This window comes from Centrocercus urophasianus, unplaced genomic scaffold, assembly GCF_019232065.1.
Source record: "Centrocercus urophasianus isolate 14NV4802_14NV808 unplaced genomic scaffold, USGS_Curo_1.0 seq_10, whole genome shotgun sequence".
Classification (NCBI taxonomy): domain Eukaryota; kingdom Metazoa; phylum Chordata; class Aves; order Galliformes; family Phasianidae; genus Centrocercus; species Centrocercus urophasianus.
The window spans coordinates 61,471,609-61,487,629 of record NW_024884142.1 but is presented as its reverse complement, the minus strand read 5'-3'; the positions used below and the strand labels follow the sequence as shown (position 1 = coordinate 61,487,629).

At 41.2% G+C, this 16,021-nt stretch overlaps 1 protein-coding gene across 1 annotated transcript; it reads left to right on the top strand.

Annotated features, from left to right (window-relative positions):
- Positions 1-14,679, top strand: SFT2D1 (SFT2 domain containing 1). The gene is made up of 8 exons (XM_042822295.1): positions 1-106; positions 4,590-4,676; positions 6,252-6,334; positions 9,002-9,083; positions 10,219-10,254; positions 10,962-11,020; positions 12,441-12,470; positions 13,995-14,679. Exons 1-8 carry the CDS (start codon positions 44-46, stop codon positions 14,032-14,034), a joined length of 480 nt encoding a protein of 159 aa, XP_042678229.1. The 5' UTR covers positions 1-43; the 3' UTR covers positions 14,035-14,679.
- The last annotated feature ends 1,342 nt before the right edge of the window (positions 14,680-16,021 follow it).

The window sequence follows — 16,021 nt, the reverse complement described above, 5'->3', positions numbered from 1 at the left end:
CCCGCCATTTCCGGTAGGGCCGCCGAGCGGTCCCGGCCCCGCCATGGAGAAGCTGCGGCGGGTGCTGAGCGGGCAGGACGACGAGGAGCAGGGGCTGACGGCGCAGGTACCGCCTCGCGGAGACCTCATCGTCCCTCTCTGCCCGCACCGGCGGTGTGGGGCTCTCGCCCGCTTTCTGAGCCGAGCTCCTTCCCTGCCCGAGCGGCGCGGGTCCCGCTGGGCCGTGCCTGCGCCAGCAGCGGGCCGTGGGGCGCCGCTCGGCCCCCCCGAATACGCAGCCGCGGGGCGCGGGAAGCCGAGCGGCGGAGGGACGCGGGACGTGCGGGCGGGCGGGCGGAGAGGCGTGTTGGGCCTGGCTCTGCTCGGGGAAGGGCTCTGGCGCAGTACTGGTCTGGGTTTCGTTGGTTTTGTTTTCTGTGTCTTGCTTTGAAATTGACGAGGTCTCTCCGCCCTGCATGTACTGACTCTTCTACGAATTTGTGGAAGCGAAAAATGTGTTTTGTAGCCACATAGTTCTCTGTATAGTTCTCTGAAGTTATTTTTTTACCCCGTCCTCCTGGAGTACTGCTTATTCTTTTTATTTCCTTCCCCTCCTCAGTTATTTCCCTGCTGGGTATAGGCATCTGACGCTTCCGAGATTTCACTTCAGTCTGAGTGCTACTCAGCTTAAAAAGATCTGGTTACCCATTTATGCAGCCAGCACTGTTTCAGCTGGTGTGTTTGCAGATCCAAGCACCCCACGTCATGAGAGATCTTGGTTCCCTGTGCTGCAGGATGTGGGAGCATGGCAGAAGATGCTGGAAAGCAAAGAAGCCTCAGCCTGAGCTTTGGTGAACCAGAACAGCTGCAGTATAGTTTGTATCCATGGCACAATATTAGTTTCATCAGCTCGGTCCTGACGTGCTTCTTTATGTGAAGTTGGTGCTAGTCTGTAAGGTGCATGAGCTTGGCCTCTTTGCCACAGTGAAGTGGTTGAACTGCTGTGTACTCAGCATGATTCTGAAAGCAGTGCAGCATCCATACCCCTCCATGCCTAAGCTAGCTGCTCCTGTCTGGAATGCTTCATCTTCAGGTTCTGATCTGACAGTTGTCTAAGTACTCGCTCCTGTTAGCATCAAGTTCAATGCTAAGAGGATTATTTAGTCTACTATCCCTAGGCACATTTCGAATGAGACACAAATGGTGACAGAGAATTCTCCTTAATGCTGCGGTGTTTGTTTCAAGGCAGCAGTCTGTCAAAAAACGGCTGAGTATTTGATAATTAATTTTTAAATAATTAATATTTAATAATATTTACTAATTTGGTATTTCAGGTGTTGTCAGCAGAAACTGAGCTGAGAACTTCATTTGTTAAATGTCAATAAAACCGTTCAGTGTTTTAGATGGCCTTTCTGGAGCTGAGGCATGCATTTGATTAAACACAATGACCCTCTCTTAAGAGGAGTTGATAGTTGTGTAATAGCAATCACATGGTTTATGTTCATGGATGTCCCTGTGTTCTGCTCATTCCAGATCTTTGCAGAACGATAACCACAAGGTCGGCAGTAATTCCTGTTAAAGGAAGTCGAAGTAAAGTACATAGTGAGACAGTTGTGTGGTGATTCAATGAAATTCTTTGTGCGCTTTCTAAACTCTTCAGATAACCAACTGTTGTCTTGCTGCAGTTTGATCAACAATTCTTGGGGAAAAAAAATGGGGGGAGTTGCAAAAAAAAAAAACAAACAAAAAACAACCGACCTGTAGTAAATTGTAACTATACAGGTGTAATGATGATTTCAGTGCAGTCTTGTGCCATTTAGTTTTCCAACACGAAAATCATGTCAAAAAGGTGCTCTTGACACACTGGCTTGTTTTCTGGCTCCTTGTAATTTCCCATTGGTTTTCAGTTGACAGCTGCTTAAAGCATTGAACAGAATTTTAGCATGGAGGAACAGACTGGATATTTCTTATTTAGCTCTGAGGATTTGATAGAAATACATAGAAGGAAAGATGAAAACATATCTCAGTACACAAAAATTTTGAAACAAGCTAAAGAATTCAGTCTTGCAAAAACATCTGTTTGGAACTGTGTTTTCTTCATTAGGGGCATATTGGTAGCTTTCTTATCAAGGAAAGATGGGGTTTTGAACTTCTAGAACCTTTCTTTAGATCAGTAGAAAAAGGTACTATTATATTTTTCTTTGCCCTTATGTAAGACCAGTGAGTAAGATCAGCAATGTATGCGGGGAGCTTAAGCAGGTGAGCAAAGCTTCAATAAATGCTTTCGATCAAAGGCAGCCTTGGAGGTTATCATTCGCTTGGTTTATTGGGTGTCTATAATGGGTATCTGTCACTGCAGACACTGCTTTCTGTTGTCGGCAGCTTGTGTAGTGTGTTGCTGCAAGACAATTCCCTATGGTTCAGGAAGTCTGTTTTCTGGATTTCTCTTTCCACCTTGGGTTTCCTTTGGTTGTTTCTTTCAGAGAGAGAGAGATATATATATATATGTTATTTATATATATATATAAAAATAAATTTTTTTGGAGTGACCTTTGCATCAAAATCTTTGCTTCTTGCTCGAGAGTTTTGCCTTAAAGATCAGCTGTAGCAAATGAGGGTTTCTACCTGTTGGTTTCTGGTTGTATTTTGTCTTGTTTTTTTTTGTTGTTGTTGTTGTTTTTCTTGTTTAGAAATAAACTGAAGAGCAGTATAGCAAACTGAATATGTTTTACAGAAACTCCCTTACCCTCTTTTCTTCGCAGTTCTCCTTAGGAATTTCTTCCCAGGTATAAAATTTGCATAGAAATTTTGTCTTATTTTGTCAGTAACAGCTTCTGCTGAGGCAACTATTTTAGAGAGTAGTGCCAACTCTTTTTATCTGAAATCCACGATTACCTGTACACTTAGGTCTGACTTGTTTCTTTTTTTTTTTTTTTTTCCCCCAAAGTCCTAATCTTCAGTAGTTCATTTCTGATCAGGAATGAAAAGAACTGTTCTGCTTGTAGTGCAGGTGTGATTAGTTGTATAAATGTGACTTGAAAACACGCTGCCTGTTTTAAATGTGCACCTTCACTTGTATGCTGCCAGCTCTTCCTGCCCCTCTCACCTTTGTAAGCATTCAGGAATACAATTGTCAAAAATGGTTTCAAATACTAAACCATCTTTTAGTTACTGTTTTTGTTTTTCTTTAATGCATACGTAAGGATAAAAAGGTGGACCTAACAAGGTAAGCTGCATCTTCTGACCTTTGGGAAGTTCTGTCTTAACTACTGAGCACAGAGAAGAAGCAAAATGGAGAGCTATACTGTGTTCCAGCAGTCTGTTCAGTCAGTATGCAAACTTAAAAGCTGTATTTTCATTATTGTGATCTTCCTTGTAAAGCAAACATTCAAAATATTTAACTTGATTAAATGAGGTTATGAGTAGAAAGTAGTCCAAACTGTTCTCTGTTGACACATGTTCAGGGACTGATTCATTACAGTGTGAGCATGTATGTGCTTCCTTTTGATTCAGTTAAGTGTGGATCCTTTATTTGTAGAGACGGGAAATCCTTTTAAGTAGTAACCAATAGCATTCTGAAAAGATTCTGAAGAGTGGGAGAAATGTCTCAGTCATGGTCTGAGGAAGCCCGAAGTGTTGGTTGTTGTTTTCTTAGAACGTTTGATTGAAAATATCTGCAAAACAGATGACAAGAAACAAGTGGGCAAGTTTGCTTGTGTCACTTGAACAAACAGGAAAGTTAGATTTATAGCCATCTTATGTAAGCTGATGTACCAATTTGTTTAATAAACCAATTAAGCATAGAGAGCATGCTTAACTTTAATGACCTGGCACAATGTGGATGGATGAGTGAGCTGAGTAGGCCTTAACAAGATAGCACTGCTGAAAGGGGCTGTTCTGCCAGCTCTGTGGTTTTCCCTCTTTCCCCATATCAGGAAGCCTTGCTGTTCTCACATCTTGCTGAGCTGGTTTGGCTTATTGCTCTTGCATAGACTAAGTCAGAAAATAAAAGGAGTGTTATTTCTCTTCCCGCTTAACAAGTTGTGTTGGCTGGTTCAGCTCTTCGGGTATTGAAATCACTCTGGAGAAACAGGAAGCAAAATCATCCCTTCCAGCAATTCACTGTCTGGTGAGACAAGCTGGGTTAGTATGTTTACATCTTCACCCTGTAGGGAACAGTAACCAAGGAGGAATTGGGATGCTTGCAAAGGATCATTGCTTTCATAATGGATTCCACCTAGCAGCAGAGAAGAGTGGTATCATCGTAGGAGGATTCAGCGCTGAACAAGTAGTTCTGTTTTGCTTTGATGCAATCATGAGAGTTTTCAGTTAGTTACCTGGGGAAAGGAAGGTCTCTGAAAATGGAGAAGTGCTGCTTGCAAGGATGTATCTTCATAGGTTCTGTTATTTTTGTGTGTTTCCAAACTGTAAACATAGTTTTTAAGCTGGGAAATAATGTGCAAGCATCTGTGTTTAAACGAGGTAAAATAATTGGTTTGGGCTCATGTATTTTTTTGAAATTAAATACTTTACTAGTACTGAAAAAATGTTCTTAAGACCGTTCAAAGCTGTTTTTGTAATATCCATTGTTTTCCTCTCTTCCTATTAAGGTTCTTGATGCCTCAACACTTAGCTTTGGTACACGAGTCAAGTGGTTTGCCATATGTTTCATTGCTGGCGTTGCATGTTCTATTCTTGTAAGTAACTGTTTTTTACTCTACACTTTATAAATGTTCTAGGGTAGAACAACAATTATATTAATGCATAGTATGTGATAGTATTTACTTGATCCTGAATCCTAAATTTTATATCCATAAATCTAAAGGACTGTAAAATGTGTAAGTAGCACGTAGGGGCTGCTGATCTGTAAATTGTATTTCTGGACATTTTTCTTAGAGTCACGGCAAAGAATGTTTTTATTGTAGGGTAATAAAATCTCTTATGAAGAGGCATGAACACAGACAAAATACACTGTGTTTCTTACGTAGATGTGTATGGTGTGCTAAAAGGAGGTTTTTGCTGTTTAATTTATACCCATTCTATTTTTATATGTGTACTCTTTTCATGAAAGGGAAAAAGAAGGGGAAGCTTGAGAGGTTTTTAAAGGCTGAAGAATCCACAGGCTTAGCTCGTCAGACCTACAGTTCAGTAGGTGATGACTGTGTAATATGCTTTAAGCTTTGGTTAATCCCAAAGTATTTAGGCACGTGGATCCTTGTAGGTAATTCTTGCAGGTTCCTTTCTGACTGAACCATTCTACTCTTTCGTTTACTATAAGAAATATTTAAAATTGAGGAGACTTGGTAATTAGAGAAGAAAACAGCTGTGAAGGAGCAGCATGTGGTGGCATTTAGCCGTGGTGACTTGCTGGATTCTCCTGCAGGTGCAAAATCTGCCAGCTGGGTGTTGAGGCTAGTCCTGGGAGCTCAGGGTCAGGTTGGAAGCCCCCTCTCTTTAGGGGTAAGAACTGGTTGGTTGACTGCTCCCTGTGTTTTCCTCACAAGAAATACTTAACTAACATGCTCACATGCGCCATTTTTGTGCTTCAATACCTACTTCTGCACAGGCTAACGTTCTTTTTGATGCTGTGTTGGTTTTTTTTTTAAGTGCTTAATCTTTGTGCTTTTTCTGTATCACGTGGTGTGAAACTGTGAAACCACAGATCAAAGGCCTCAAGGTTTTGCTAAAGCTTTTCCTCTGGATATCTTGCTAAATAATGAAGGGTCGAGACTTGAGTAGTGTGTTTATGGACCTCGACATCTTAATTAGTTTGGAGGTGGCTCCCTAGCTGAGCTTTGCCAGGTGGAGCTGAGTGCTGGTAATCACCCCTTCTCTCAGTTCTCAGACCTTTGCTGCAATGCTAAGGAGGCCCTGAAAGAAACACTGAAGCCATCCCATGCAGGCGTGTATCTGACCTCCTTGATTTCATGTGTATGCAGCCTGGCAAATACGTTATGCCCTACATTTGTTGGGCTTCGTGACAAAGCTGCAAGCGTCGTGAAGAGGATGTAAAAGATAGAAATGAATTTTAGGTACACTATAAATAAACGTAGCCTAGTTGTAAAATTGTTGCAAAGGGATTGAGTCAATGCACTATTTTGCCAGTAGGTGGCAATGGAGGCACGCCGGGTATTGTCAGCAGGACTGAGCATCGTCCTGTGCCAATGTGTGTTAAATGGAATTCTTGTAATCTCTGAAAATCTTGAAGATTTTATTGTCTATAATTAACAAATTGAATTAATTAATTACAAGCATACACTTTTTTTTTAAAGGGAACAGCATTGTTATGGCTCCCAAAGGGAATCAAACTTTTTGCAGTGTTTTACACCCTGGGAAACATTGCTGCATTGGCCAGGTATGATTTCTTGATTATTATTATTAGGAAAACATTATCTTTTTCATCTACGTTTCCATTTCCTTTTACTGTACAATGATATGTATTTAATGTATGTACACAACATTGTTTTCACACTGGAATATTAATAAAAATCTTAGTTCTGAAATTATTGTAAGCAGAGAATATCAGTTATCCCTTTTTTCTTGTTTAGTGAAGTGTCTTACATGGTTGCTTTGTGGATTAGCGTCAGTAATGAGTCAGTTCAAGTATTCTGTTTGTTGGTTGTCTTCCTCCTGTCTTGGCATAGTTAAAGCAGAGTCATGGGACTTTGAGTGGATGCTGGTCTTACTTTCACGGACTCTGTGGCTGTTGTGTAACTGCTGAGTCAAAGCATTGTTAAGCTGAACGTGGCCAATGTGACACTAATATTAGAGTAGTGTGGTGGTGTGCTGCTTCTCAACTAACTTGCTGGAGGATGAAGTTATTTATACTGGAATTGTCCCTATGTAATTACCTCACCTTATACTAAAACAAGACCAAATTACTACTAGTAGGGTAGGCAAAACTGTCTTCCCATTTTTCTCCCTTACTTTTGTTGTTTGCTATTTTTTAACTGTACCCTGGGTGTGTTTCCACTGCTTCAGATAAAATTAGCATTTTAGAAAATCTGTGCTAATCAAGTCTTAATTCTCTGTGAACTAAGAGGAAAGCTACTACAGGTTGGTATTTGTTTTCAGCATTTCCCTAAAATAACCTGAGCTGCCCCTAAAATAGGAAGTAAGAAGAAGCCCTCTACCCTTTCAGTAATTCTGTTTGATGTAAACAGCAGGCAGCTGTGCTCTAAGTACAGTAGGAATTGGAAATGAAACTCTAACTTGACAAGATTTAAACTTTTTCAGGCTGATTTGCATCTCTGGATTAAAAAAAAATAATAATAATAAAAAATGAAGCTATCAGCATAAGTAAAAAATAGTCCTTTCTGGCGTGTTTTAGTGTATTATCTGTCAGTATATATGGAAGTAATAGCACGTATTTGATCTTTTCCTGGACTGATGAGTAGATTTCCTATAGAATGTGTTGTGTGGAAGAAGTAACTTATGGAAGTGGAAGACCTTGGGGTTTTTTTTTTCCCAGCCTTCCTGTCACCCTGTGGATTCTCTTACCTTTCTGGAGGTGTTCTTGTGATACCTGTCCTTCAGTGCTTAAATCTTAATTTAATTGTAGGGCCAAGAGAAGATATTCTGAGAAGTTAGTTTGGAATGAAGGGAATTAAATATACTTATTCCCATTGAATTGACAGTTATTACTTTGTTGGTTTTTTTTTTTTTTTCATTTAACATGGGCTTTTGGGAATGAGCTCACCAATTGTTCCACTTCATATATATACATATATTTGCATATATAAATAAGTATTGCCTAGAAAGAGGAGTTAAACACAGGTGTTTTTTTCCCTAGTAAAACATTCAGACCACTACCTACCTATAAGGATCCTTTTTCTAGTTAAGCATTTTCTACGAAGTGGAGTGGCTTCAACAGGAGAGAAGGGAGAAACTCATATTGATATGTGCAGCCAGATTATTATTCCTATAATTGTGAATTCTTGGTTCACATCACATTTCTTTGGATGAATAGGTAAAGCTGAGAGCTGATGATAGATTTCATAGAATCATGGAATGGTTTGGGTTGGAATTGACCCTTAAGATCACCTAGTTCCAGCCCCCTGCTACAGGCAGGGATGCCTCCCTCTAGACCAGAGTATTCAAAGTGCCATCCAGCCTGGCTTTGAATGCTTGCAGGGAGGGGGTATCCACAGTCTCTCTGGGCAACCTGTTCCAGTAAACGGGTTCCACCACCCTCACAGTAAACAATTTTTTCCTCATAATTAGTCTAAACTTTACTCCCTTACAGTTTAAAGCCATTTCCCCTCATCCTGTCGCTACCTGCCTTTATAAGAAGTCCCTTCCCAGCTTTCCTGTAGGCCTCCTTTAGGTGAAAGGGCAGCTGTAAGGTCCTCTAGAGCCTTCTCTTCTTTGGATTGAAAAGCCCCATCTCTCTCTGTCCTCGTAGGAGAGGTGCTCCAGCCCTCTGATCATCTTTGTGGCCCTCTTCTGGACCCACTCCAACAACTTCATGTCCTTCCTATCCTGAGGGCCCCAGAACTCAACACATTTCATTTTCTCTTCAAGTTCAATGCAAACTATTGAATTTTTTCTTCCTTTTATATTTTTGCTTGCTGTTAAGCAAAAAAACTGTAGAGCTTTTCTGTAATCCTGAATATAGGTATTTGCGTGCTGCCTGGGTGATAAGGTTGGTTTTTAAAACAGGAGTTTTCTGCAGAAGTTTGGTCTTTGAATTCTGTGCATACTTTTGGCAAGTCTGTTCTTACACAGTCTCAAAATCAGCTTCAAATTGACAACCCTCTGCTAGGTGTGGTAATGAGTGTGGAAAGAATTTCATAGCTAAGGGTGATTCAATATGTGAGTTTTTTCCAGAGCTGGTGAGTTCATGGGACTGCTTCACCTTTCATCCTAGCAGGTTTCTGTTGGTAAACACTGAAATGCCTTTCATAGCTTTGTAGTCATCTGACTGTTGGAAAACTAATTAATTACCTGTTGTCTTTTGCAAAGATTTATTTGAATGTGTCTTACCATTTGTTTTTGTTTTTCTCTTTTCCCCTCACATCAGTACATGTTTCCTCATGGGGCCTCTGAAGCAACTGAAGACAATGTTTGAGCCCAAGAGATTAGTTGCTACACTTGTAATGCTGGTAAATATACTTTTTTCTCCTATATGTTCTTTTCCTAAAAAGGTTTTGAGGCTATGTGAAAGGGGGGATATTTCTGAATCCACACCTTGTTTGTACTGAATAACTATGGTCAAGCTGAGTCAGTGATCACCAAGGCTATCTGGGAAGTTGTTTGTTGGCTGCAACTCTCTATATAGCTCAGTGGTTCAAGCTTCCAAAGGTGGAAAAAATGTGTTCTGTCCAAGTCAAGAAAACCACCTATTCATCCTCATAGTGCTCTTTTAGTTCTTTTACTTCCATCAAGCAGTATTTCCTCTTCCAGGAGGATGGGGAAAAACAAGACCCAGCCCCTAGGGTAAGGATAGCATAAGTAGTGTTTTTCCTTAAAACCTTGAAAGATTGCACATATGATTTTAAGTACAGATCCCCAGCTGTAAAAGAGTTTAAAAAAAAAAAAAATAAATAAAAGCAAAGCTGCAAAATTAGCTTCAATAAATCTTCAGGTTTTTCACTCTGTATGAGGCAGCTGCTCCCTATTGGCCTCTTCTTCATTACTGTCACAACATTAAAAAAAAAAACGAGGGGGGGGCCTGCGGCCCCCAAGAGGAAGAGCTGGGGCACAGAAGGAGCAGAGCCTGTATTTGCCAAATGCAGGAATGGGCATTTAGGAATGGATTGCTTGTTGTAATGCACACACCTGCCTTGTCAGATGTTGATACTGTGAATGCTGGATTGAGAGCAATACTGTGTGCTGAATTAGTAGAACAATTCCCACTCTCCTTGGTTGCTTTCAAGCAAGCTTTATTTCATTTAATGCCACCACTCAGTATTCCTGACACATGAGTACACTGACCTGGTCATATTTCTTTCAACTCCTGAAGGCAGTTTCTGCCTCCCTTTCTTTCGAGGTGGTCCCACACTTTTGGCCTTGGAGCACATCATATTGTGCTTTGGAAAACACTGATATTTGTGAAGTTCAGTGTATAGTTGCTGTGTGACAGCCTTTGGCTCTGCTTCTTTCATGGATCAATTCTTGAAAATACTGATTATCTACTGGAAACACTGAGGCAGTTTTGTATGTGCTTTGTTGTGTATTAAAATGTTAATTCTTTTCTTTTTTTTTTTTTTTTTTTTTTTTGGTCTCTTCTCCCCCAAGCTCTTTCTAGTTTTGACTCTGTGTGCTGTTTTCTGGGTAAGTGAGAAGACTTTGTTCCCCTAAATAGCAATGTAACTCATTTTATTGATTGCTTTAAAATTTGGTTTGGTTGTAGAAGAAAGATAAGTTTGTATGTGGTGAGTTCCTAACTGCAGTTTAGTTTGGGTGCAGTGTTCAGTCTGTTGGCTACAAATACAGCCTTCCACCTGCATGTGATGTAGATGAGAGCACACGAACCAGAACACTAGTCTGTCTGCAAATCTTTAGACTAAGAACTGAAAATATGTTTGATCTATTTCTGTCAAAAAATAGGTTGTGGTCTTTAGAAACAGCTTCAGACCATTCAACTAATTAGGATAAACAAAGGCAAAGAGATGGAACAGATAGACACCTTTGAGTGTCCAGAGCATTTTGAAAACACTGTTATGTATGGCATAGAATTAGATGTGTAGCTGAAATGAACTCCAAATTGGCAGGCATATAGTGTGAGTGGAAACTGAAGTGTTGAAATGTTACCACTCTGCTAGGTGTTTTCAATGCCAGAGAAGGTTATCATTGCACTGTGCTAATGGAGTGATAGATAAATGAAAGCAGAATTGGAATGGAAAGAAAATAATTAAGAAGAGGAAATAAAAATTTCATCACTTAACTTCATTTTTGGCTGCCAGTCTATTGCACTTATTCACAATATGCACCCATGTGAAAGAAATAACTTTTGCAATATTTGTGTTATTTTGATTTAGTGGAACAAGAAAGGCTTGGCACTGATATTCTGCATATTGCAGTTCTTGGCAATGACCTGGTAAGTTTCACTATGATTTCTTTTCTTGTGCCCCTACACCTGCACGTTTATAGCCCTGTGTGTATACAGATAGGTAGATATGTGTATGTGTACCCTTCCTGTAGTGTGCCCAGATGCTGGCCTCAATCATGTGTTTTCCTATGCTAGATCATGTCAGCTCAGCAAAATCTATATGCAGTCATCTGCAAAAATAGTAATTTTAAATACATTCTGCAATGTGTGGACTTTTTTTTTTTTTTTAAGCATTATGGAAAGAAATTGTATGCCAAAGCAAATTCTTATGCCTTTTCTCTGCTGTGAAAGTAACTGTATTTTCATACATCCTGATTTGATGACTCGCTCCCTCCCTCTGAGTCTTAATCATTGAAGTGGAAAAAAAATCTAAATCACATTCTTATACTCTGTCCACAATAGTTTTTATTGGGTGGTTGTGAGAGGGTCAGTCTGGTGCAGCAGAACTCTATTGACTGGCCAGATACAGTCATAGGGCTGGGCCTGGGGATGTGCAGGCACAGTGAGGTGAAGGCCTGCAAGCCTGGCAGAAGGTTTAGAAGCAACTTCTTTCTCCATGGAGATGCAGCTGAACTTAAATTGATTTCCTTGTCCTTGGTGAATTACTTGGTACTAAAACATCACTGATCCAAAGTGACCCACAGTTCTTGTTTGAACTTGCCCTGAATAAGTAGCATTGTGAACTGAACTTTAATCTGAGGAGCAATAACCATTTGTGCAGGATAGGGACTGTGTGGTGTTATGCTGGACCCAGATGAATGCTTGGCAACAGGCAGAGAAAAGACTGCTGACTGAAACTGTATTCTACCTGTTTGCAGCAGACAGTTTGTCAGGCATCTCAGAACTTGGTCAGCGTGAGGATGAGGACAAAGCATAGCCTGTAGGGTTGTGAGAAGCAAGTTTCAGAAGATGATAGAGAGCCAGCTGTTTGAATGTCATAACCATAGTGTATTATTCTTACAGCGTGCATCTAATAGCTACACGAATGCTATTAAATCTGTATTTTTGTAGTACTGTATCTTCTCTTTTCAACTTGAAAAAAACAAAATATGGTCTCTGTTGTCTTGAAGGGTATAATTTTCCCAGAAATATATATTCCTTTTGAATCTGAAGATGACAGTAAATCTACAGACTTGTTGTTTTTAAAGTTGAGTTTATGTGCAAGGAAAGTTATAAATTATGTGAGAAATGAAGTTAAAACTAAACCAGGAAGTCCTTGGCAGTACACTGAATTCTTGTCCAGTTCTGTTTTCCTTTTTACAAGGAAGCATTAAATTCAGTAGGTGATGTTAACAAGTTACAGTAGAACAGATTGCTTTTATTAATGCTGGTCTAAAGTAAAGCAGTGGGGCTCTCAGAAAGACAAGAAAACTCTGAAAAATGTTTTTTTTTCTTCTTTATTTTTCAGGTATAGTTTGTCATATATTCCTTATGCAAGGTGAGTGCATGATTCCATCTTAATGGAAAGCTGGTAATGTTTGGTAATGTTTGAGAGAGAAGAGTCTTAATTCAGTATGTGGACACACAGCATCCTTTTTTTTCTAATTTTTAGAAAATGATGCAGGTGAGCTCAGAGTAACACTTGATGTGAGCTTTAAATACAAATGCATAGTAATTTTCTGTTAAATTTCATTCTAATTTTCATCCTGAAAAGATCTTTGTTTATTTTCTCCACTTATTTAAAAACGCATTGGTACTGTAGTCACTTTTCCCACTCTTAAATTAAAGCTAGCTGGTGGATCTGCACCCTTAGGTAAAGGCAAGCAAGCAGAACTTCAGCCACTAACTCTGCTTCTGAATTTCTCCATCATTTTAGGAGACGAAAAAGAAATTCTTGGTGTTTATTTTCATTTACTTTTTGGCGAGCTTCTCTCTTTTGTGTGTGAAATGGGAACACAAGCTAGCCAAATGCACAGTGAAACCACATGCAATTAAACACAATAAAGAATGTTTTTTTTCTGTTCTGTTTCATTTAAAATGCAGTGTGGTATTTTGGCAGTGCTTTTTCCAAAGAGTAAGGTGCTTCTAAATTTGTGTGTATTATTAATTAGGTTTTCTGTCATGAAAATGGGGAGGAAATAAAACGGCAATTACTATCTATCCCTCTTATCTTCTCAACCTATAGCATTTCTGCAGCTTTGCAGGAAAGTCTGTCATATAGACTTCTTTTTAAAGCTTGAGTTTTTCACACAGGGTGGTGACACACCAGAACAGGTTGCCCAAGGAGGCTGTGGATGCCCCATCCCTGGAGGCATTCAAGGCCAGGCTGGATGTGGCTCTGGGCAGCCTGGTCTGCTGGTTGGCAACCCTGCACATAGCAGGGGGGGTTGAAAAAAAACTAGATGATCATTGTGGTCCTTTTCAACCCAGGCCATTCTGTGATTTGGTCTGGGGAGAATTGAGCCACATGCATTTTTAAAGACAGTTCATGTATTTGACACAATTGCAATGGGTAAAATGCTTTAACTGATGTTTCACATTGTGGGTTTACTCTTCTGACATCCCAAGCTTCACCAGTCAAAATGAATGGTTTGAATTCTTGTAGTTCCTGTGGCATGTGACAGTCCCAATAGGGCCAGCTGCTGCTATCTCAGGAGTGGCTCAGATTCACTTCATTTGGGCTGTGGTGGCTGCCTGGGTCTGCCTGTGCCTTCTAGCTCTGTCCTGCTGACCAGTTGCTGTGAAACAGCCCTGAGCCTTGGTTAAGCCACAAAGTGCTGCACGGCAGTTTGTAACACTGTATGCAGTGCAGGAGTGGTGAGGGCAGAGCCGAGCCCAGAGTGGGTGTGAGCCTTTGCTCCTGCTGGTGATGGATGGGTACCAACATCCTGTGTCAGTTCAGAGCTTGGTTAATGATTATTGTTTTAAATTTTTTGAGTGTTTTTCATTTTCGTTATGTTGTGGTTGATGTCTGTAAATGAACCCACAAATCCCTTACCTGGCTTTTTTTCTCTCTTCAAAGGGATGCTGTGATAAAATGCTTCACGTCCTGTCTGGAATAAATTGCAAACAAGGACCGCCGTGTACTTTAAAGCAACTCTTCTGTGAGCTTCCCTCAGAAAGCCTTACTTTTCCACTGCTGTGATTCCCAGTAGTAGTTTAGTATTTTCCTCCCCTTTTGCCTTTGGGGGGTTAAGTAACTTTTACTAGAAGCAGTTTTCAAACTACATGGGATGAACTTTTCACCCTGAAACCTCCAGGCTTTTTAACCAAAAGACCAAAGTATGTTTAAACACTTTGCAAAGAGCAGTTTTAAAACTGCCCTGCATGCAGTAACGCAGCTCGTTCCCCAGTGCAGGTGGGCTGCTGCAGTGCAGGCTGGGCAGTGTGCATCGGGTTTGCTTTTACAGTTCTGTCTGAAACCTGCAGCTCTGCTTCTGTTTGCGCCGTGTTCGTTGTGTGCTTTTCCAAAGGCAGAGTTTTATGAGCATTATAAGGATGTGGTGTGGTAACTGCTGCTTTGAAATTCCTCTACTTGTGTTTTATGGAGAAGGCTTAATGACAATACGTGGAAGTCCTGTGAAAAGCGCATTGATTTTTATTAAAACTATATTTTCAACTTTTGTTTTTTTACTTTTAAACATAAAAACTATTTACTAAACAAACTTGTGGATAATGTCTAAATAAATAAGTTGTGAAAGAAATTACTTTGAAAGGTGCTTGTGCTTTTTTTCTTACTGAGGAATTGGCTATAGAGAGCTGAGTCCTTTAAGGATTGTTCTTCAATGAAGTATGAAAATATATGGGGGACGGGGGAGGGGGGTATGTTTATGACTGTATCCAAATATAGTTACACTTGCAGGAATGGTTCCTGCTGATGTTTGGGCAAACTTCTCATTCTTACTTAAATTCCACAAATGAAAGGAAGAAGGAATGTGAGAAGATGTGAGCTGCAGTGCTAGGATGGGGGGGAAAGCCACATAGCATTGAGGGTTCTGGCTCAGCAGCCACCTTGCAGTGCGTTCCTGTTAAATCTCAGCATCTGTTGCACAAATTAACATGTGTGGGGAAGCTGTGCAAGAGGTGGCTGCATGAACTTGCAGTTAAATTGCCCATCAAACTGCCCCATAACTGGTTGGTGGCAATGAAGTGTGAGTGAGGCAAGATAACTTCTATGTTGTGCTGAAGGGGCAGGGAGCCTGCACCCTGCTGCAGGTGTTGGGCCTCTTTGGCACCACTTGGTGCATGGGCAGACAGTGGCACAACCTGCCCAGTGCAGCCTCACACAAGCCATGGTGAGTGGTGGGAAGCTGGGTGAATCTGTTAGCTTGCAGTGTGCACTGCAGATAGTGAGGATGTGCCTGCCTTGGTGGTGGAGGCCAGGGTGGCACCAACCAGAGCTGATGGCAGGGAGGCTCCATCCTGTGAGGAGTGTTTCAGGGGTGGGCAGTTTGTTGCATAGCTTTTGTTGCCCTTTAGCTGCCAGCTTGGGTACAGAATCACTGTGACCTTCAGTTAGTGCTGTGTTGGCCGTGGAGGCATTGTTTATGTTGCGTGTTGGGTGATGAGCATTCATTTAATGGTTTGCATTTAGAGCACCAAAATGAAATGAGTTCAAGAGCTACAGTCAAAAAATCCCTATACTGTCACGTACGTGTAACTGGTATATTTTACCATGTTACTCTCGCTTTCTTGAAGACTTGATCTGTGATCTGCTTTCTTTATCTGCGTACTGAGCCCGTCTTGTGTGCTTTTGTGGCGCTTCTTGCTCCTTCGCATCGTGTCTTAGTTTGCAGTATGACAGTTCAGACAGTGCGTTCTCGTTGCCCGACGCACTGCTATGCCTGTGAAGGCACAACGGTGCGACTCTCACTCCCTGTGCGTTGCACAGATGGAGCCTGCTGCGGGCTCGGGGCTCGCTGTGGGACCGGGAAGCGCCCGCGTACCGGAGGCGGAGCGGGACCGCTCGGCGGGCGCGGACGATCGGCGCGGGCTGCCGGCGCCGCCGAGCTCCCGAAGAGAGGGGAGGGCCGTTCTCGGGGCGGGCGG

What these genes read in the sequence shown, in the direction of transcription:
- SFT2D1 (XM_042822295.1), top strand. Translation starts at nt 44, where the DNA reads ATGGAGAAGCTGCGGCGGGTGCTGAGCGGGCAGGACGACGAGGAGCAG. An exon ending in GCGTTGCATGTTCTATTCTT is followed by an intron (nt 4,677 to 6,251) that starts GTAAGTAACTGT and finishes TTTTTTTTAAAG; the next exon opens with GGAACAGCATTGTTATGGCT. An exon ending in AACATTGCTGCATTGGCCAG is followed by an intron (nt 6,335 to 9,001) that starts GTATGATTTCTT and finishes CCCTCACATCAG; the next exon opens with TACATGTTTCCTCATGGGGC.